This window comes from Ornithorhynchus anatinus, chromosome 2 (genome assembly GCF_004115215.2).
Source record: "Ornithorhynchus anatinus isolate Pmale09 chromosome 2, mOrnAna1.pri.v4, whole genome shotgun sequence".
In the NCBI taxonomy this organism is placed as follows: domain Eukaryota; kingdom Metazoa; phylum Chordata; class Mammalia; order Monotremata; family Ornithorhynchidae; genus Ornithorhynchus; species Ornithorhynchus anatinus.
This window is the reverse complement of record NC_041729.1, coordinates 44,910,965-44,932,985: the sequence shown is the minus strand read 5'-3', so window position 1 is coordinate 44,932,985 and position 22,021 is coordinate 44,910,965. Positions and strand designations below refer to the sequence as shown.

General features: G+C 40.5%; 1 protein-coding gene across 1 annotated transcript in view; it reads left to right on the top strand.

The window, feature by feature from the left end:
• LMTK2 (lemur tyrosine kinase 2) overlaps positions 1–18,350 on the top strand; it is an 85,163-nt gene extending 66,813 nt beyond the window's left edge. Inside the window, exons 8-14 of the mRNA XM_029049866.2 lie at positions 2,443–2,527; positions 3,385–3,506; positions 5,808–5,957; positions 7,077–10,062; positions 12,834–12,957; positions 13,122–13,367; positions 14,243–18,350. Coding sequence (XP_028905699.1) covers positions 2,443–2,527; positions 3,385–3,506; positions 5,808–5,957; positions 7,077–10,062; positions 12,834–12,957; positions 13,122–13,367; positions 14,243–14,271 — 3,742 coding nt within the window. The 3' untranslated portion in view covers positions 14,272–18,350. The remainder of the gene's footprint in view (positions 1–2,442; positions 2,528–3,384; positions 3,507–5,807; positions 5,958–7,076; positions 10,063–12,833; positions 12,958–13,121; positions 13,368–14,242) is intronic.
• The last annotated feature ends 3,671 nt before the right edge of the window (positions 18,351–22,021 follow it).

The window sequence follows — 22,021 nt, the reverse complement described above, 5'->3', positions numbered from 1 at the left end:
TTAAAAATAAGTTCTGAATATAATAGACAAATGCTCTCCCCCCTGGCCTTCAAAGCCTTATTGAAGCTATATCTCATCCGAGAGGCCTTCCCAGACTGAGCTCCACTTTTCCTCATGTCCTACTGCCTTCTGCATCACCCTGACTTGCTCCCTTTGCTCTACCCCTCCCTGCAGCCCCACAGCACCGTAATTTTATTTATTTGTATTGCTATCTGGCTCTCCCACTCTAGACCGTAAGCCCATTGTAGGTATGAAATGTGACTTTTATTACTAGATTGTACTCTAATTCATTCAATAGTATTTATTGAGCACTTACTATGTGCAGAACACTGTACTAAGCGCTTGGAATGTACAATTCGGCAACAGAGAGAGACAATCACTGCCCACTGACGGGTTTATAATCTAGTCGGGACTCTCCCAAGCACTTAATATAGCACTTACTCTCCCAAGCACTGAATACAGCGCTCTGCACACAGCGCTCAATAAATATGATTAAATGAATGAATGAATAACAAGGCTTAATGCAAGCCCAGGTGATTTAGAATACTTAAGATCTGAGTAAATAAATAAAAGCCTTAAAATGTGTGCATGTAAATTATTCACATAATTATGCAAAGTGGTTGAAGAGCCTGTATTATGGTAATAGACCACAAGAGGGGAGCAATTACTGTATGCTAAACTGTTCTTTAAAAATACACTGTGTCCACCTTTATTTTCATGGCTTAAAGTTTGTTTAACTTTCTCCCACTGCATTTTAGGATGCTGTAGATTCTTCAGCACATGCTAATATGAAACTAAAACCGTATTTTGAGAGCCTCTGAAGCCCAATAGGTTCCTCAGTAAATGTGATTTGTTGATTAAAAGCCACTGAATATTTGTTTAAAATGCTGTGTATGAATACCAAACTGTCACGTACTTGATTATAATGTTCTTATGAAAGATTAATCTATAAATTCAAGTGTTGACTGGTTCTGCACTCATGCATAATAATAATAAGCGCTTCCTACGTAACAAGTATTGCACTCGATAAATACCATTGAGTGAATGAATCTTTTACCCTGTCTACTTGCGACAACCTGAGGATTGTATTCTACCAGAGCAGACTTACCTTATGACAAAAAATTGATCCCCAGTGGTTCCACCGTGTTGTATCCAAATCATGCAATGATAATACATGTTTTACCAGAACTAGGTGCACAGGAGAACTAATTTTGACTTTCTACCCATTTCTACAAACCATTCAGTTGTATTTACTGTGCATGTATGTGTGCAGAGCTCAGCGTTCCCGAGCTCAGCGCTTGGGAGAGTACAATATAACTATTCCAGCAACTCAAGGTTTCACCTTGAGTGTCCACCCTTATCATATACCTCTCCCTTACATCCTACCTCCATTCTCGTCCACTCATGCAGAAATATTCCCTGAGGCTTGCCCTTTTTCTCTTGGTAGAGAGAGCAATAGCAGCCTGAGTAGGTGATGCCAGAACAGCTCCTCAAACCTCAGGACATTCTCACTGCCTGCTGCTGAAGCCGAGAGCTAAAAATCTAGTACCTCAATAAGTTCCTTATTGTGGCCTTTACCGAAGAAGATCTTATAGAGACTCCTACATGGACAGGAGCATGTTTTGTGAGGACAGTAGAGACCATGGCCTCCAGGGGTACATCACCCTGGGAAGGATGGCATTAGCTTTCCCCTTACAGCTTTTCTGACAGGATGGATAGAATGACTAGTCTCTCCTACCCTTGGGTTTGGCAAAGAATTGGAGGAGGAGCCAGATGGGGCCAGAGTCCTCACTGCACACAGACGAGGCCTGGATCAGCAACGTGAAAGTGGACTGGGGTCCTTGGGTCACAAATGGCAGTGGGACTCGAGTGGGGGTTAGAACTCAGAGTTACAGTGTGGGTCTTGGCTGGTCCCTCGGGACATGGTCGTGTTGGGCTGAAACAGGCGGGAGGATGGCTCCGAGCTGGGGGTCAAGGGACGTGCTCGTGCCTAGTGAGGTCCAGAGGAGTAGTAGTGAATAATAGTAATAATAATATTTGTTAAGTGCTTACTATGGCTCTGGGGTAGATACAAGGTAATCAGGTTGTTCCTTGTGGGGCTCACAGTCTTAATCCCCATTTTACAGATGAGGTAACGGAGGAACAGAGAAGTTAAGTGACTTGCCCAAAGTCACACAGCTGACAAGTGGCAGAGTCTGGATTAGAACCCACAGCTTCTGACTCCCAAGTCCAGGCGCTTACCACTAAGCCACGCTGCTTCTAATAATAATGATGGTGTTTAATAAATGCGTGTTAGTGTAATGCTGCTTAGGCTGAATTTCATTATTCAATACATCCGTATTAGCTATTTATTGATTTCTTTACTGAAGAACTGGCCCTCTTGCTTTTTTGCTCAATCGCCTCTGCTTTTCATTCCTGAAACTCTCCCTCTTTGTTTTTCAGTGACTTGGCCCTACGGAATTGTTTTCTTACATCTGATTTAAATGTGAAAGTGGGAGATTATGGAATCGGATTCAGCAGGTACAAGGTAAGGTAGAGATTTTGACGCCATTTCCTTCACCTAGCGTGCATTGCTTTAACCAACCAAAACCAAATTGGTGTAACCTGTTAGAGTGTTGTGATAGATGAGAATTTTAAGAAGTGATTATGAAGCTAATGAAATGGAAATAACTTCTAATGAGTCTACAATAATCTTATGTTCTAGCAAATCATGTGCCTTTTTGAAAATTAATCACATCATCAAACAATTGATATTTCCCATTGGTGAACAAAGTAGTATTTTGTATTTGAGATGTATGCTGTGTTTTGATGAGGAGACCAAATTATTGGAGTCCTTGCATTTTTTTATTGTCTCACTTTAAATAAACTAACATCCTAAATAGTAATTAATTTGGGAATGGTTTAGTAATTAAAAATGCTTCCTTTATGTAGCCATAAAATTGCAGCTTAACGTTAGTATGAGTCATTTATCTTTAAAAATAAATTGTTCGTTATAGAGAAAGGACTACAATTGAAGTTTTGTAGAGTTGAGGCTGTTCAGCACCATCCATAAGTTTAGCTTTCCATACTGACATGTTTGTAGAATATTCTTTTGTTCTTTATGGGTCTGAACAAAGACACAGTGCAACCTCATTTTTCAGGAAGAAAAACTGCAGAGAGCATTCATTCACTGCTTAAGTAGTCAATTTAAAGAACAAAAGATATGTAGCTTCAGAGAAGCTCATAGCCACCTTTCTGCCTCATGATGACAAACTAAAACACTAAGTTTTTCTTTATATTCCCCTTTGCTGTGTTACAAGCATTTGTGTGTGTGTGTATATTTCAATATAGGAATAAATGTGCACACTCAAATATAAACCTTTCTTTGGCATCCTGCCACACTAGGAGGATTATATTGAAACAGAAGATAAAAAGGTTTTCCCTCTTCGATGGACTGCACCAGAACTGGTGACTAGCTTCCAAGACAGACTGCTAACAGCAGATCAAACCAAATACAGTAACATCTGGTATGTAGCTCTTTTTAGTTATGTCTCCTTCAACTTGTACATTTTTTAATTTGCAAGAAGCCTGAGATCTGGCATTCTTTATAGTCTCTTGAAAAGAGAGTGGCCATGTAAAGAATGAGTGTATGAATAATACCTACTGAACTCTCTACTTGAGTAGAAATATTCAGTTCACTCTCTATGGTTTTTGTATAAGTTCTCTATTTCTCGGAGTGCTTGTCACTGTAAGGTGAAATGAGGGTATTTTGCAGAAGTAAAAACATGAGTGGGTTTGATTATTATATGAATTCTTTTCATGAAGGTAAGGATGCAGTAGTGATAATTAGGGTGCTTGTTCAGGATTTGCAAGCACATACTGGGCACTGGGGTAGATAGACTATCACCAAATTGAACACAGTCTCTGACCCTCATGCAGCTCACAGTCTAACTCAGAGGGAGCAGATGAGGAAACTGAGGCATTGAGAAGTTAAAGTGACTCGCCCAGGGTCATACAGCAGGTTAGAACCCAGGCTCTCTGAATCCTAGGCCCGTGGCTTAGTGGAAAGTGCACAGGCCTGGGAGTCAGAAGGACCTGAGTTCTAATTCCGGCTCTACCACATGTCTGCTGTGTGACCTTTGGGCAAGTTACATAACTTCTCTGGGCCTCAGTTCCCTTTTCCGTAAAATGGGGATTAAGCATGTGAGCCCCATATAGGACAAAGGACTGTATCCAACTTGATTAACTTGTATCTACCCCAGTGCTTAGAACACGTCTTGTTACATAGTAAGCGCTTAATAAATACCATCATCGTCATCATGATGCTCTTTCCACTGGCCCACACTGCTGATCAGGGTCCAGTTCACTCTTTCTAGATGTTTCAGTTACAGGCTCTCAAAATTTGTTAGGCCATCTAGCAATTTTGGTTCCTAGAGAGGAATGCTATCTGTGTTTTACATGAGAAAAAATTAAGAGCTTAAGCCTACAAGTTTAAGGCATTAAGATTTCAATATTGTACTTAGTATTCATTTCAGAAAGCCAGTATTACCAGTCTGAGCGAGATCCACTGTTTTCTGGAAAAATTGAAAGAACAGGCTACTGCATACTTCCTCCCAATCACAAAATTAGAGTGGAGGGGAAGGTATTTCACTGTAGGCTAAAGAGGGTTTGCTTAGCCAACAAGCCTATGTGGAGCTTGGAAGAAGTGGGAGAGGAGAGAAAGGCACAGAGAAGTAAGATAATGATGACTCAAGGCTTCTTTCCAAAGAAAGGGGGTTTCCTGCATAATGAGATGCTGGTAAAGTTTTTACCAGGTAGTTGGTTTTTTTTTCAGATATATCTAGTAAATGCCATCTTAATAATAATGTTAGTATTTGTTAAGCGCTTACTATGTGCCGAGCACTCTTCTAAGCACTGGGGTAGACACAAGGGATTCAGGTTGTCCCACGTGGGGCTCACAGTCTTAATCCCCATTTTACAGATGAGGTAACTGAGACACCGAGAAGTTAAGTGACTTGCCCAAAGTCACACAGCTGACAAGCTTATGCTGGCAACTGGGTATTTGGGAGGATTAGAGAAATGGTTACTTTTTGACATCAGTTTTAATTGGTATGCTCATTCATATCTCTATTTGCAATAGTGCTCTTATAATGTACCAAGCTAGTCATGACCTTAATAAAACATATCTCTTTGAAAAAAAAAGCAACAAAATCCAGCAACAAATTTTGCAGTGGATTATTAGTAATTGCTCCCTCTAGGCTAATAAAGTTTCTCTTGTAGGAATCAGATTGTTGGTAAAAAGTAAAAGTGTTTATTTTTGCCCTCCCCTCCCACATCTCATTTTTTTCTTTGCTTTTAACATTACACGTTCTAGAGGATCCTCTAGTGTGTAGTGGTGCTCTGCACACAGTAAGTGCTTAATAAGTAGTATCGATTGAAGTCACATTCTTGTGTGTGTGCATGCACACTTTACAATAAATTACAAAATTTCTTACCTGTTTTCCCCTCAGGAAATTAAAATCATAATGCATGCTCAGTAGCTCCAGGGTTGGCATTTAACTCTCCTGTGAACCTATAGATACCAAGAGCAGGTGAACCTAGAAATGTTGAACCACGGCTGGAAAATCCGCTATCTCTATTTTGCAGAAAATATGCAGATAAAAGACAAAAAGTCCTTGACTAATCCATCAATTTTGAGCGCTTACTGTTTGCAGAGCACTATACTAAGCACTTTGGAGAATACACTTGGGGCAGACATGATTCCTGCCCACGAGGAGCGTATAGTCTAGTGACAACCTTATTGAATAACTCATGAATTTCTCTTCCAGGTCCCTGGGTGTGACGCTTTGGGAACTTTTTGATAATGCTGCTCAACCTTATTCTCACCTGACAAATGGAGAAGTCCTAAATCGGGTCATAAAAGAGAGGGACACAAAACTCCTCAAACCACAACTGGAGCAGCCTTATTCTGACAGATGGTAACTTTTATTTTGTTTTAAAAGATGTGATTTCCTTAGGGGAGTCCACCAATTGAGTCTTTATCTCTGTAATTTTGAAAGTAATAGTGTCATGAAAGTAAATCTTTACATGTGTATTAAAGTTTTGGTTTTAAGGGCAACCAAAAATTCAAACTACTTTGTGAACATTTTTCAAACCTAACAGGGTGTTTTTTGAAAAGTATTAAAGATGTAGTTATGTTTTTATTTCTTGAAAGCTGAAATAAAAGTATTTCCAACACCTATGTTCATGTGCTATAAAAAAAACACCATTTACCTTCTATAATATCATTTGGCTTAGAGTTATAATTGACAACTTCATTGGGGCTTGTGGTTTTCTTTCACTTTCCTTCCTTTTCCTTTTCCAGACCATGCCTCTGTAGTTGAAAATTTTGATTTTGCTCAGTCAAACCCTTGATCATTTGTTTCTTGATCTCGGGGACTATCTTTCTCACATTGGACTTCACTGTCCAATTTTTGGCCACCCCACGTACCTTTTTCTTAAAAACAATGTTCCATCAGTAGTTTTACATAAAGCGAACCAGGAGACTAGAGTGATAGGAGACTAGCCCAATAATCAAATGTGGATGTATCTGTCCATGGTGGATTCATTTGTAGTTATTCTAGAAATGTAAGATTCAGGTACAAGCTCTTCTGAATCAACTGCCTGCTGACATTTTTACTGCAGAGGAGCTGTGGTTAAGTGTAGAGAGTGAACTCCAGTTAAAATGAGGGGCCTGGGTTTATGAAAAGCCAGAGCAATCATTTTAGTTTCCTATTACTTGGATTTCTTTTCTGGAAGCCTCCTCTTGTTTTTCATGGCAAATGATGGCTACTTGGGTAAACATGCAAAAGAACCAACAGTGAAGGAACCAAAATGATTGCCGACACACCCCGTGAACTGTGATCCCATAAATATCAAAGTTCAGTGGACAAGGTTCTACACCCGTCCTCCCCCATAATGTTTTGACTGAGAGGTGAGCTACTTTGATATCGAAATAGGAAGAGCAGAAGCTCCTAAGGTGTTTTATGAGGGGGTGTAGAGGGTATTGTAAAACTTGAGTTATCTGCTTATAAAATATCCCCTTTTGTGTGTCTCAGGTATGAAGTTTTACAGTTCTGCTGGCTCCTCCCAGACAAGAGACCAACAGCAGAGGAAGTACACAGGCTACTAACTTATCTCCGTATGCAAAGCCAAAGGGACCCCGAAGTTGATTTTGAGCAGCAGTGGAATGCTCTTAAACCAAACCTAAGTAACAGGGAGTCTTCAAATAATGCTGCATTTCCTATCCTTGACCATTTTACGGGCGATAGACTCGGTCGTGAAATGGAAGAGGTTCTCACGGTAACTGAAACTAGTCAGGGCCTCAGCTTTGAGTACGTTTGGGAGGCTGCTAAGCAGGATCACTTCGATGAATGTAATCAGGTCAACCCCGATGAGGCCATGTCTTATACAAGCATCTTCTTTCCTGTGGATGTCTTTGAAAGTTCACTCTCAGAGCCTGGACCAGGAAAACAGGATGAAAGTGGCCAGCAAGTACCACTTAAGGCACCTGGGGTGGTCCCTGTTTTTGATGCCCACAAGCTTTCTGTTGGAAGTGATTACTACATCCAGTTAGAAGAAAAAAGCGGTGGTAGCTTGGACCTCGATAACCGGTCTGCAATTCTCACAACAGAAGTGGACAGTTCAGAAGCTCTTCACGAAAAGAGTTCGCAATTTTCGCTGCTCAGGGATCTTGATGCTGAGGAGTCCAATTCAGAGGGAGAGTTTTTCCACTACAATGTTGATTGCAAAGACTCTAGTGTACCAGAGGACTTCCACCTTGCCAGTGACCCTGAAAGCCCTTTCAATAATATATTTAATGATCTTGATAAATCAGAGGATTTGCCCAGTCACAGAAAAATATTTGATTTAACAGAGCTAAATGGTATCCATGCCGAATTTAAACCGACAATTTTAAGCTCAGGCTTTGATATGTCCAAAGAGTCAGGAGTCGCTGGCTGCTTTGAGAAAGAGAATTCTCGTCAGTTTTTTGACCATGAGGCTGTTTGCTTACCTGAGTCCCTTGTCTACCAGGATGACTTTGACTCTTTGAAGGTCAGAGAGTTATCTGAAAATTTTTTGTTTCTTCAAGAGAAGAACTTATTAAAGGGCACGTTATCTAGTAAAGACCATGCAAGTAGTCTCCAAGAAGAATTAGAAAATGCAAGTTTGGCTCACAATATATTGGATGTTCCATATAGGAATTCTTCAGACAACCAGCTTAATTTGGCTGAAAGTGCACCAATCTTCTCTTTGTTCCAGGATCATTTAAAAGGTACAAGTAAGGATGAGTACAGCGTCACTGAAGATAAAAGTTCAGGTGTCCTATTGCAGTCTTCTCCAGAAACACAGATGTCTTCTATCTCATCGGAAATGGAAGAGAAGCCTCAAGACTCATGTCAAAGCATGTCCCTGTTTCAAGATGAAACAAAACCTTTGGCTTTGGGAATCAACACCCTTGATGTTGACCTCTCCCAAGAAAGAAATGCAGGCACTCAGATGGACCCTATTGACATTGTTTCCAGTGATGCCAAAACCCAAGATGTGGTGGATGTGTTACATGATAAGGCCCCTAAATCTGAAGATGACCTTTCAAAAATCCAAAATGAGGCCATCACCCTAGGTGAAATTAGTCTGGGTGAGGAGGAATGTCTTCAGGAAGGAGAGAACTGTGGTTTGCAAAGCAAGTCCCCTTTAGGAGACCACCATGTTGGATGTTTACTAGAGAGACAATCTGATGCAGGGACTTCAGATCTGCCTAATTGTAGAGAGGCTTCCAAAGAGGAAGGTGTGACATCTGTCCTCTCTTCAGACTCGGCAAGCCAAGACAGCGTGCTAGAGGACAGCTTATTGATGCCCAGTCAGACCCTGGAACAGGCTGCAGAAACTCCAGACTCTCTGGATTCAGAAGACGCCCACGGGATCTTAGATAGCTTGGGGACTCAAAGTCCTCAGAAACTGGTGCCACCCGATAAACCTGCCGATAGTGGCTATGAAACAGAGAACTTGGAGTCTCCCGAATGGACTTCACATCCCGCTGCTGATGATGATGCTTCAAACCCAGATGCTCCCCAAGCTGGTGCTGATGACAGCAGTGCTAGTTCTCTGCCTCCCAATCCGATTATCGTTGTTTCAGACGAAACAGACAGCAGCACGGGTTTAGAAACAACCTCCAAGGCTTTTGTCAGCACTACTCAGACTTCGTATCGGGACTCAGCTTATTTTTCAGATAATGATTCTGAGCCCGATAAGAAATCAGAAGACGTCACAGCCGCATCAAGCCTGCCGTTAACAAAAGATCGGCCGTGTAGCGGTCCGTCAGCCCCAGAGCAAAGTATCGAGGCCAAGGATAGTTGTTTGGAAGACATCAGGAACCAGCCAAAGCAACCTGGTTGGGAGAGGTTGGACTCAGAGCAAGCAACACCTCTTCCCTCCCAGGTTCCTGCTGCCGATCAAGAAGATGAAAGTTCTCCTGTGCCGGTGACAAACTCTGAATGTAGCTATAATGAAGAAACAGAGGTGCAAGATGATTATCAGAGCAACCTCACTTCCACAGGCACCAACACAAATGAGCTGTTGGAATACATGAGGTCCACCCTTCAGGTCGATGACCCTTCTCTTCCAGAAAATGCCTCCCTTGCAGCAGCAGACTCTGCAGGGGATAAATCTTTTCAGTGCCATCATCCAGAGGGGCCTAAGCTGAAGGAGCCAGATGTGGAAGGAAAATACCTTGGGAAACTTGGCGTTGCGGGAATACTCGATATATCAGAGGATGGTATTGATGCGGATGAAGAAGATGAAAACAGTGATGATTCTGATGACGATCTAAGAGCTTTCCACCTTCACAGCCTCAGCTCCGAGTCTGAAGATGAAACGGTTCACCCGGTGCCGGTGATTCTCTGCGATAATGACGACGGGAAACACTTACGGAGTTTACTGAAACTTCCCAAACCAACCACTCCTGAGAAGCAGCCTGATGACTGTGAAAAAGACAGAAAGGCAGTGACGTTCTTTGATGATGTTACAGTCTATCTGTTTGATCAGGTATCCTTGGTTAACCTCCTCTCACCCAAATTCACAAAATGCTGCTTTTAATTTGTTTAGGGGGGGGACTTCTGATTTTGCTTCAGTTGCATTTCATTTTGAATGCTTATTTCAGCCTCAGACTCAGGTAGAGCCTCTTAGGACAGGATTTAGGCTGATTGCTTAGTACAATGCTCTGCAATAAGCACTCAATGAATGTGATTGATTGATTGATGAAATAGGTGTACTGGGAAATCTGGGTTGTAATTCTAGAACTGGTGCCTAATCTTTTCCCTTGGGATGAACTTTGAGCCCAATTACAAAACAAAACCACCCAAAATACTCAGAAGCACTTCATCACCAAATGTGGTGCCATAAAAAAAGGACACCTTTAGTCCACAGTGGGCAGCCTAATGAAATACCGTTACTTTGGGGAATTTGAACCAAAAGTAAATATTCTCAGTGAAGTGTTAAAAATAGAAGTGCTGAAGATTCTCTTTGGCAGGATTCACAGCTGAGCCGTGAGACAAGCAGCCATAGGTGGAACTATTTGCACAGTATACTGCTCCTTATTCCTCTATTTTGCCTGGCCAAGTAATTTCCTTTCCTGTTTGACCAACTGATCAACTTTATATCGTTTCAAAGCAGGAGGATGACTCACCTGCGATTCCTAGCTTTTGGTCCTCTTATTTAAGACTGAACTTTTAACTGTTGACATAATCCTAAGTGAAATTTACATATCCTCACTATGCAAAAATCCTGGGTGATATCAGTTGATCATCAGTATTTATTGAGCCCTTACCTTGTGCGAAGCGTTGTGCAAAGGCCTTGGGGGAGTACAATAGAGTTAATAGGCATATTCCCTTCCCTGAAGGAGTTTACAATTTAGTTGGGGAAGCAAACACTAAAATAGATTACAGGGTAGGGGGATGTACATAAGTGCTACTAGGGGGTCGGCGACCTTATATCACCCTGAGTATCAATAAATGATCACCCAAGTGCTCGGTGACTTGGAAGTGCTGAAGTAGGAGGGTGAGGAGGATGACAGATTAATCAGAGAAGGGCCTCCTGGAGGAGATGTGATTTCAGAAGGACTTGGAAGATGGGAAGAGCAGTGGTCTGCTGGATTTGAACGGGGAGGAGTTTCCAGGCAGAAGGACATGAGCAAGAGGTCAATGGCAAGGGAGATGAGAACGTTGCCCAGTGAGTAGATTGGCTTAATAGGAGTGATGCTTGCAACCTGTGGTATAGTGGGAGAGGATTGAAGGTAACTAGTAGGGAGAGTCGACTGTCTTAAAAATAATGGTCAGGAGTTTCTGCTTGATGAGGAGAGGAATGGGTTATCAATCAATGCAGGAGGGAGATCTACTCTTGAGAAATGGACTGTGAAGAACGAGAAGGTAGTTGGGAGGGTAAGGGTTAGGTAGGAAGGTGTGGAGATTTAGGAGCGTGCACACCTGATGGTTTCCATTTTTGTTAGCAAAGCAGTTGGCAAGATCATTGGGAGGAGGTAGAATTGGGGGAGGTGGGGACACTAGGGGTTCAAGGAGGAAGTTTAAAAGTCTGTAATAGTTGGTGCAGTTTCATTACTCAGAAATCCACCAAGTAGAAGCAGCATGGCCTAGGTGCAAGAGCATGGGCTTGGGAGTCTGAGGGCGTAGGTTCTAATCACTGCCACTTGTCACTTCTCTGTGCCTCAGGCACTTCATCTGTAAAACATGGATTCAGTCTGAGCCCCACGTGGGACAGCCTGATTACCTTGTATCTACCCCAGTGCTTAGAACAGTGCTTGGCATGTAGTAAGTGCTTAACAAATGCCATAATTATTATTATTAATAATAATATCTGAAGTTAAATATATGAGAGTAGAAATGTCAGAAGCAAAAGGCAATAACATTCTTTCCATTTATTGATACACAGGGTGATAAAAAGGTTTATGGGAGATATTGCTTTCTCTGGGAGTTGCTGAATACATTAACCTGAGTAGTGTATCTTAAGTGAATCTTCAGCTGTTTTAAAAGATCAATTTTTGATATTTTCAGTTTGAAATAAAGGCTGAACAATTTGCAGTTTTCAATAAGTGTCTGGTCAGCCAACAGAGAGTATCAGCCACAGGTTGCATAGCACTGTATCATTTTAGTTTTGTTCATTAAACATCAAATAATGCTTTTTACTGTCTGGTTACAGACCTGGTTTATTCATAGAAGATTAGAAACTTTCTTTCATTAGTTTAATCTCCTGTATTCAGCCTGTGCATTGTGACATTTATTATCTAGTTCTTTGTCCTAAAATGGTACATAGTATTATGAGGACACATTGGATAAGTGATGATGTTTACTCACTATTAATAAAGCACATCACATCCAGTCAGTTCTGCTGTTCACAATATAATCGAAATGAACTCTGAGTTTTGTTCTGGATAGTAAAGATTCAGATTAGCTGCTGTGATTGGCATCATAAGAGTATGACAGAAGATAGCTATTGCCAGCAAATTTACTAGAGCATCAATTAGTCTGACAAGTGAACTAAGAACAAGCCAACCTCAAACATCCACTTTTCATTTATTGCACCTAGAACCGTACTATTTCAAAGTATTTCACTTTAAAATACTTCAAAATAAAGTTTATCTTTCTGCAGAATCATGCTTCATTCTGTTTAATGGTAACAGCTGTTTGTGTGAAATAAAGATTGCATAGTTTAGAGTTCAAACTGTGATTAAACTAAGGGTTAAAATGAGCAATTTGACTAATTCTCATGTATCAGGTCATTGGAATTTCTATTTGGTTTCTTAGGAAACTCCAACCAAAGAGTTGGGACACGGTGGAGCAGAGGCAAACAAAGGAGATGCTATCCCGACTTCAGGGCCTCATTTCTTGAGCAGATTTACAAATTCGGAGAGTTCAACTGATGAAGAAGGTATTTAGAGATTAAGTTGATTCTGTGTATGAATCACTTCAATTTGATTTTCATAGATCTTCCTAGTTGGTGAAGATGAAATGATAAAGACTTTTGAGTGGTTTAATTTTATTTTTGTGTACATTGACTCTGTGGGGATTTTTGTTGTTTGTTTTGTTTTTTAGGTGGTGGTTTTGAATGGGATGACGACTTCTCTTCTCCAGATCCCTTTATGGGAAAAGCAGCAAACAGTCTCATTAGCTCCCGGCCCTCTCTTCAGCCATCAAAATACTTCTCTCCTCCACCCCCATCCAGGAGTCTGGAACCAAGTTGGTCAAATGCATCTCCATATTCCAGATTCTCGATTTCACCTGCCAATATTGCAAGTCTTTCTCTCACACATCTTACTGACTCAGATATTGAACAAGGAGGTAAGGAAAACAGACATAACCCCTATGCTCCAATTCTGACCATCTCTGTACTAGGACTAGACCAGGAGGACTAGATCGCCAGGGTTTCCAGCCTTCATCTCTAGGACAGTTCACTAGGAATTGCACTAAATCCTTGCAGCAAACCACATTTTATCTGCTTTTTTAAAAGGCACAAAATAGTAGCCTTTCTTGATTATCTGAATAATGGAATGTCTTCCCTCTAGGAATTTGTAAAATCAAAGTTGCTCTGGGCTCCCACCTCCCCGCCAAAAAAAAAATCACTAAAGATATGGTTAATAATGTAAATGGACTGGGTATTGGAGGCTTCTCTCCTTAGAATATTGTTTTTTCTCTAATGCATCTGTATTAACCCAAACAATGGCATTGAATTGAAGGAAAGGGAGCAAGTGTAAGGATTGCTGCATAATCATTATGACTTTCTTTAATAACTTCCCTTAAAGGTAAATATTACTGATTCCTACGTTTCCCTGAACTTTGGTTTTAAAATAAAATGCAAGTTATATAAAGAGCTTTTATTTACTCCTGCTTGTATTTTTGTTAAGCCTGATGAGATAATATCCATTACCAAGTAATTTATTGCAAATACAGATGTGTAGAGAGATCATATCTAATTTCACAAGTGTCTCAGGCTGTGACATTGAACTATTGTGTGAGTGAAACAGATGTGCATATGTATGAGAGTAAGGCAGCTGTTGTTTTTCAAGGAAGAAAATGTTAACTGATAGTGTAATGTCAGCTTAAAGTCCTTTCTGTTCCCAAGTAGTTGTTTGATTTTCATGTTGGAATTAAATATACAAATTAAACCATTAAAAAGTATTAATGTCCCACCTTTGTGACCCTCTCTCTCTTTATAGGAAGCAGTGAAGATGGAGAAAAAGATTAAATGAGTAAAAACCCATTCCGTCTGGAATCGCTCATGTAACGCAGCATGTCCACGCTGGCCTTTGCTGTTAAGTGTCAGTAAACGTCCTTGTATACAGAGAGGTCCATTGCAAACCTGTGGGAAGAGAACCCCACTTTCCAAAAATGGGAAGGAAAGTGACTACTGAAAGAACATCAAATTGGGATATTTGATGTGTACTTTACTTGGTAATGCGTCTCTTTGAATCAGTGCAATTTGCTTTTTGTTTGGAAGAGGTGATTCTGCAAGCTGTTTTCAATACTTGAAGTATTAAATCTTCAGGTAACTGTTATTTATAACAAACTCGTTATGCAGTTACACTGCCTTCTAGTTATGTATGGGATTGTATCATATTCTTTTTATATTTTTCCACGTAGGTTATTGTATTTGAACATACACTTGCCGTAGAATTGTATATAATTGTGTCTGTGCAACAGGTGGACGTGTCGCTGAAACGTGTATGGATGGTAGTCGCTCAGTAGTGAATCATATTTATTCTTCGAAAGAAATCACTTATTACGTATTACAGTACTTTGCTTTCTGTAATTGCACTCTGGATAATTGTTCCCAGATTCCCCGACTTTGTACAGACTCGAAATCCTAAATTATTCAAGGAATATAAGGCAAGTCAAGGTGGTATATTTGGCTGGTCTTGCTCCTGTTTTACATTTTGTTTGTTCTGCATGGTACTTGTTAAGGTGAAATTCTTTCTGGATGTTATGCTGTCCTTAAAATTGCTAGACTCGTACATATGGTACCATTTCCAATTGCACATGATTCTGAATGTTACAAGTCTTCATGTTTTTATAGGAAATCTTTTTGAGAAGTCTGAAATACCGCTCCGGCTTACCTAATCAAACCATTTTTCATTTCCGCCTCTGAAAGTCACGACTACAGCAAGTCCGACTTCTCTCCCAGTTGGAGGGGCTTTTGGCCGCTCCATTTTGACCCCCTTTTTGGAGTGGCCGGGTGGGAGATTTTAGCCCTCCGGGACAAAAGCAAAGCAGATGTGGAAGGGCTCTTTGAAACCCTGACTCCCTGCGGAGATTGCTCCCAGAGCATTCCTTAGTTCCTGCTGATCTAAGGTGGACCCTTTCCAGTATCCCTGGATCTTCTTTTCCACCGCCATTGGTACTGAATGCTGTGATGGCGAAGCGATGGTCATTCAGTTGGAGGCTTGATAAACGTGTTGTGAAATTCCCCCAGAGTGGGCTTTTCCTCGTTGACCTGAAGCTGGCCCTTTAAAGCTAGCCAGGAAATCGAACCCGGGTATTGATTGCTGCTGGCTTTGCCCCGACGGGTGTCCGTTTGAGTCTTTCGAATGAACAATCCCGAGTCGAGCGTGCTTCACTTTATCACCTCCACCCGTAGCAGCCTGTTTGTAGCCTCTGAAATACACTTTGCAGCTACAGCGTGGGGCAGTGTGCGGTGGTGGAGGAAGGGGAGTGGGGGGAGGAAGATTGTAACTTTGAGAAACCACTAGCTCAGTATTGTAGAGCACCAAAATACGCGGGTTTGCAGCCAAGGACGTTCCAGTTTTTGTTCTGGGCTGCGTGGGAACTTTGGGGAGCCGATGAGAGTTCGATTAGATGGGTCATGTTTACGAACCCACTCCTGGACTCATGAAAGTTAGGGTTATTTCTGGCTGGATTAAGCTCCAAACTATTGCTGCTTTTTGCTAATTAAAGCACTTGTCTTTGAGAGGACTGAAATTTATCAGAAAGCAACTTATTACTTCAGGGGTTTGAGTGCGTGCGTGTGTGTGTGTGTGTGTGTGTGTGTGTGTGTATTTGTTCCTAGCACCTAAAAACAGATTCCATGTTCATCTTTTCAAGTTAATGTTGGCCACGGGTCAGCCCTGATGTTCAAATTTCCAAATTTAAAAAGCTTACAATTGCCAAGATGCATGTTGTTGTGCTGAATAAAGAGATTGGGTTGACAGTGAAGCTATTTATGAAAAGGGAAAATTTGCAGATCACAGTTTTGCAGTTAACTCCATGGCAAGTATAGCGAGTACTTTTCAAACACTGATCGTTATTACAAAAAGCCTTACTGTTCTTATTATATTTTTATAGTATGTACCATCATGGCTTGAATACCATGGTTAAAAAATTCATAAAAATCAGCATGCTTGAACACTTGAAAATATGATAAACCTACTTCAGTAATGCAAATTTTCTAAAGTCTGTGAATACATATTTTCATAGATATTGTGACTTGCCGTATCACTTCTTGTTTACTTCCAGGTATCTTTTATAGTAGCACTAAATTTCCAAAAGAAAATAAAACAGAGGATAAATGAGCATTCTTTACCCACTATATTGTGTGTACCCTAAATATTTCAGGAGTCACTCAAGAATATGTAATCCCAGGTTGTATCCCATGTATATATTTCAGAAAATATCCTCCTGGGCACTAGGGGAATTAATCAGCTTATAATTCTTTATTTTGGGGGAATTCTTAGCTGTGCCCCTTCAAAAGAAATGTCTGTAGCTAAAACACTGATCCAAATCAGGTAAGGCGTTGAGGGTCTGTTCCACTTGAGGTTTTTTTTTCCTTTTTAATGTAAATCTGACCAAACGGATCCAAAGCATATAAAATCGTGAAAACAACCCTAGGATTTTTTTGGTCAACTTTTGGAGGGTAAATTTTTCATCATGATCAAAATTTTAGCCAAGCAACTTCTATTCAATAACTTCTTTGGGCTGCAAAGGAAACCATATCTCTGGGTCTGAAAGACTTCTATAATTGCCAAAAATACATTTTTACATTGTTGGATGTAGCTGGGATTTGATGGCATTATTATAAAATTGATTGTAGTACCGAATAGGTAGAAGAAATATATGTTTAAACCTGTGATTTAATAAGCTATTTTGAAACCTTCAGCAATACATAGTAAATGGATTAACGAAATAGATTAGAAATATTAATCAAGTGACTATTTTGGAAGTATCAACAAGTTGTTCATTGTTCAAATTCAGTTTTTTTTTTTATGGCGTGCTACGAGCAGTGAGTTTTTAAGCACCTGTTCTAAACATTATGCAACAAAAGTGAATATTTAGGATTCTTTAAATTATCAGCCTGAAATGGAAGTTGGTTAAAAGTGCTATTGAAAGATCTTTTTGGAGAATCTGATTTCAGGTTTGTGCTAAAGGAATACCTGCGAGGGGAATGCCCCTCAAGGAGGTTGATTTTAGAATGTAGTGTTCAAATTCTATATTGTAAACTTACAGAAGAAGTAATGGTTCTTTTAATGGAATTGAGTTTAAGAACAGTTCTGGAATATCCCTGCTGCACTATAAAAGCCTTTCAAATCTTTTACTTTTATCAGTATTTGAAATAGTAAGTTTGTTCATCGTAATGAATCTTTGCATGTGTATGAAAATATTGGCCGAAAGAAAGACACTCCTGATTTTAAACTACTAAGCACGTCATTAAAAACTGAAAGTGGGTAAAATGCTGTAATCTGAGTGTTTGGTTTCGGTAATGGGTGGCATCAAAATATCCGCCTTATGAGAAATAGCCTTAAAAAATGAGTAGGGTGTACAAAATAATTTCAGCTTTAAATCACCAAAACAATATTCTTAAATATTAATGGGTGTGGTTCAAAACTTTGAAATTAAAACAGTCTGTTGTAAAGTGAAAGATAAGGATGTGTCGAAAGTTATTTGTGATACCAGCAGCCTGATATTCAGAGAAATTTGAATGACTTCAGAGAATTGGTTTGGCTTAGTAAGTTATTCATACTTGCACAGGCGTAGGTGTAACTTAATGACGGTACTGATGTATATATGATGTTTAATTCTATTTGTAAATGAGGAACTGTGTAACAAAATCATAGGTATGAGGTTTTTCCTACTGTAATTTAAATACAGGTATATGAGGTTTATGGCAATATAGTAATGAAATTTCGGGTCAAATTGTCTTTAAATTGTGTACATTTTTAAATTGTAAGATTTCTACTGTATATTGATCATGCATAGTGTGATTCAATAAATTGCTTGTAATTTAAAAACACTATTTAATATTCCAAATAAATATAGATATATATTTATAACCTCTGTTTCTGTGTTCCCTCTCCATATTAGAATCCTTTTCCCGGCTATGACTGTGAAAGATCATCTAGTCTATCCCCCTGCCTTTAGGCAAGACCAGACTTACTCGGTTCCTGACAGATGATCATTATCTTCGTTTTAAAGATCTTTTGTATGTATTTTCATTCAATTATTTATCTCACCTACTCTATTAAGTGTTTTTGTCTGAAACATCAAATTATATACATGTTACATTGGAAAATTTAAATTATCTATCCTAAATTATATTAATGTCTGTGTCCCCCTCTAGACTGTAAGCGTATTGTGGGCAAGGAACACGTCTGCCGACTGTTGTATTGTACTCTCCCAAGTGCTTGGTACAGTGCTTTGCACATAGTAAATGCTCAATAAATATGCCATTGATGATGATTGATGATGAAGCCCCTATTAAAATGTGAGCAACCTGTGGGCAAGAAACATGTGACTTTTAAATTTCGGTACTTCACAAGCTCTTAGGTTCATTGCAACAAGTGTTGGTGTGGTGGATAGAGCACAGGTCTGGGACTTGGAAGGTCATGGGTTCTAATCCCGGCTCCTCCACGTATCTACTCTGTGATCTTGGGCAAGTCTCTTAACTTCTCTGGGCCGCAGTTAACTCATCTGTACACAGAGGATTGAAACTGTGAGCCCCACATGGGACAGGGACCGTGTCCTACCCGATTTGCTTGAATCCACCCTCAGGGCTTAGTACAGTGCCTGGCACAGAGTAAGTGCTTAACAAATACCTCAATTATTATTAATTACTATTAAGTAGGTGCTCAGGAAGATGCTCCTACTATTAGAATTATAACTACTACCATTACCTGCAAAGCTATGCTTTCTCTTGACCAGAGGCCCTTCTCTACCTGACCTCCTATGGCTACCCCAGCACCCCAACAGCCCAGGGAAGAGCCCTGGTGGCCAGACCTGTGTCATCATCCTTCCCCCGCCACCCTGCTCCCTCTTCCCCACCAAACCCAGCTTGCCTCAATAACCTGGCAGATTACCCTCTTTACTCCATTCAGCCTGGTGTTGCCATAAGCAGCACACCCAAGGAGAGCTGCTGACCAAGTCTACCCCTTCCTTCCTCCTGGACAACTATCGCCTTACCTTCTGCTATCCCAGGTATTGCTTTTTTGTGTGCGTGCGGGTGTGTGTTTGTGCTCACGTGCACGTGTACACATGCACATTCGTGCACATGCACTTGTGCTTAACTCAAGGAAATTCAAGTATATTCTAAGAGATTTTGAGGTGAACATGGTCTATCGGGGAGAAGGAGGGAGGGAGAGATCAAGAAATGGTACCAGCATCCTGAGGAAGAATGGGAATTAGAGACCAGGGAGCCAGGAAGGTACCAGGACTAGGGGAAAGAGAAACCAGGTGACCCTGGGAGAGTTGGTTTGAGAGAGACCAGGACTGTCTAGTCAGGAATTAATGAGCCAAGTGGGAGAGGGGCCCAGAAGAAAAATTGGAAGAAATTAGAAGAGGTTATAAAACAAGAAATTGTATTGTACCCTCCCAGTCGCTTAGCGTAGTGCTCTGCACACAGTAAGCCCTCAAAGAATAGTTGATTGATTGAAAATTCAACATGTGTTGGCTGGGTCTAAAGTAACCATTTTTCTTAAATGGGAAGACTAAATTTCTCACATTTCTGAAGGTATTCTTTGAGGTTTTCTTTGGAGGGAAGCATGTTTTGAGCTGATTTCCTAATGCCTGCACCATTTTTAATGAGCATGATATTAGATTTAAACACTTTGGATTTTGTGCGGAGTGACTTAATTCTCAGCATTTCCTAGCACATTATCACTCTCCAGGTAACACAAGCCTTCTCTCCCTGTAGAACGGTGACTTGAAACAGTTGTTTGCAAGAGAAACTAAAAAGACGGTGGGGATGATGGGGGAAGGTAGGTTAGGCATTTTGTCTCTCACAGGCATAAGCTTATGATAATCACTTTTTAATAATGATAAAATTGAAATTATAAATGTGTTTGACATCTGAAATTTAAACAGTGCACTGCCTCTTTAAATTTGGTAAAGAAATTGTCGTTTAGATACTGGTGACCCTCTTTCTCTGATGACATCTTTTCCTACGACTTTTATCTTTCATATAGAGTCCTACTCAACCTTTTTCTTCCAATACACATTTAAGCATTCTCTTCCCTAGACAACCTCGCTGCTCCTGGGCAGGGTGGCGGTAACTTTTCCGATTGTCAGTCTCTCCTCCGTCTGGTTCAGGCATGGCACCAGATGCCTTTAACATCAGGTATTTTTGTTCTGTTTTAAACCTCCATCCTCACCTCAACTCCTACCACTGAGTCTTGTGACTCAGAGGGTTCCAGGGACTAGGGACTGGCATATAACAGCTCTAAAGCCAGTTAAGTGTGGATGCCCGGGATCCCAGGGGAATGTGCTCCTATGGTGGATCTTAATAAAAAGCTGCCATATCATGTTACTCATGACACATCTGTGGTGTCACCTAGATTCGTATGCCTGCTTCTTCCAGGTCAGCAAAGGTGTGCCTGGTATTCACAGCTGCCGCCAGTGGCCTCCCTCTATCTGGAGCAAACTCAATTGTCCAACCGTTGTGGCCACCCAGGGAATCCTGCGACTACTGGACTTCTGTGGGCTTAAATAGATTGTAAATACTATATAGACTGTAAGCTCGTTGTGGGCAGGGAACGTATCTACCATCTCTCTTGTATTCTCCCAAACACTTAGTGTGGTGCTCTGCACATAGAAAGCGCTCAGTAAATAGCATGGAATATTCTGACTGGATGGTTCAAATTCTAACTGGAAATACGTATGGGTAGTGTACCTTGTATTCATCTAGTGTCTTGGTTTTATTAATTTCCTTAAAATTTGCCCATTCACCCTCCCCTCTTCTAAATGTGCTGCCCTGGGTCAGGGCCTATTGGGAAACCTGTGCCTCTGATGATGGGCTAGGAGTTTGAGGAGGAGGGCAAGCCATTCTTCGTTTCCTTCTAAGGAAAAGGTCGATCGTCTGAACGTAAAGTGTGTTATCTTATGGAACATACTTAACAGGAATTCTGAGAAAAATTTGTCACCTCTGACCTTCAGATGATTAATATGTATTGTAACAGGCTTGTGCATTGGGTGTACAGGAAACGCACACTAGCAGAGTGTTGTTGAACCAGGAGAAGAGAAGGGGTGGAGGGAGTTGGCAGTCTGAGCAGGGTGAAGTGTATAGACTGCCTTCAGACTTGAGCTATCTGTTGTTGGGCAACTCTTTCTCCCATTTATGTCCAAGTCATTTAATTTTAGATAGGTGGTAATACCAGTATAAACAGTAAACTGAAACCAATTAGCTTTCACCGTGCTAAAACCTCTATCACGTGGCCAAGTATGAACATTCTGTGAGCTTTAAAGAGAAAACTGGAAACCTAGTCAGGCTTTTTTTTTATCAGAAAACAAACAACTTTGGTTATATGATATACCAGGATACATTAGTCTCCCCAGTTGCTGCTTCTGTTTGCTTAAGATAATATTAGCTTTGTGGAATTTATTTTTCCACTAAATATTCCCTTCTAATTTCTTCAGCATGAAATTCCCAACTGCCGAAGTCTACCCAGATCCATTAACAAGTAGCAAAGTTGACTGGCCTTTAATTTTTCAATTTTTGGTTCAGCAGACTAAATTTC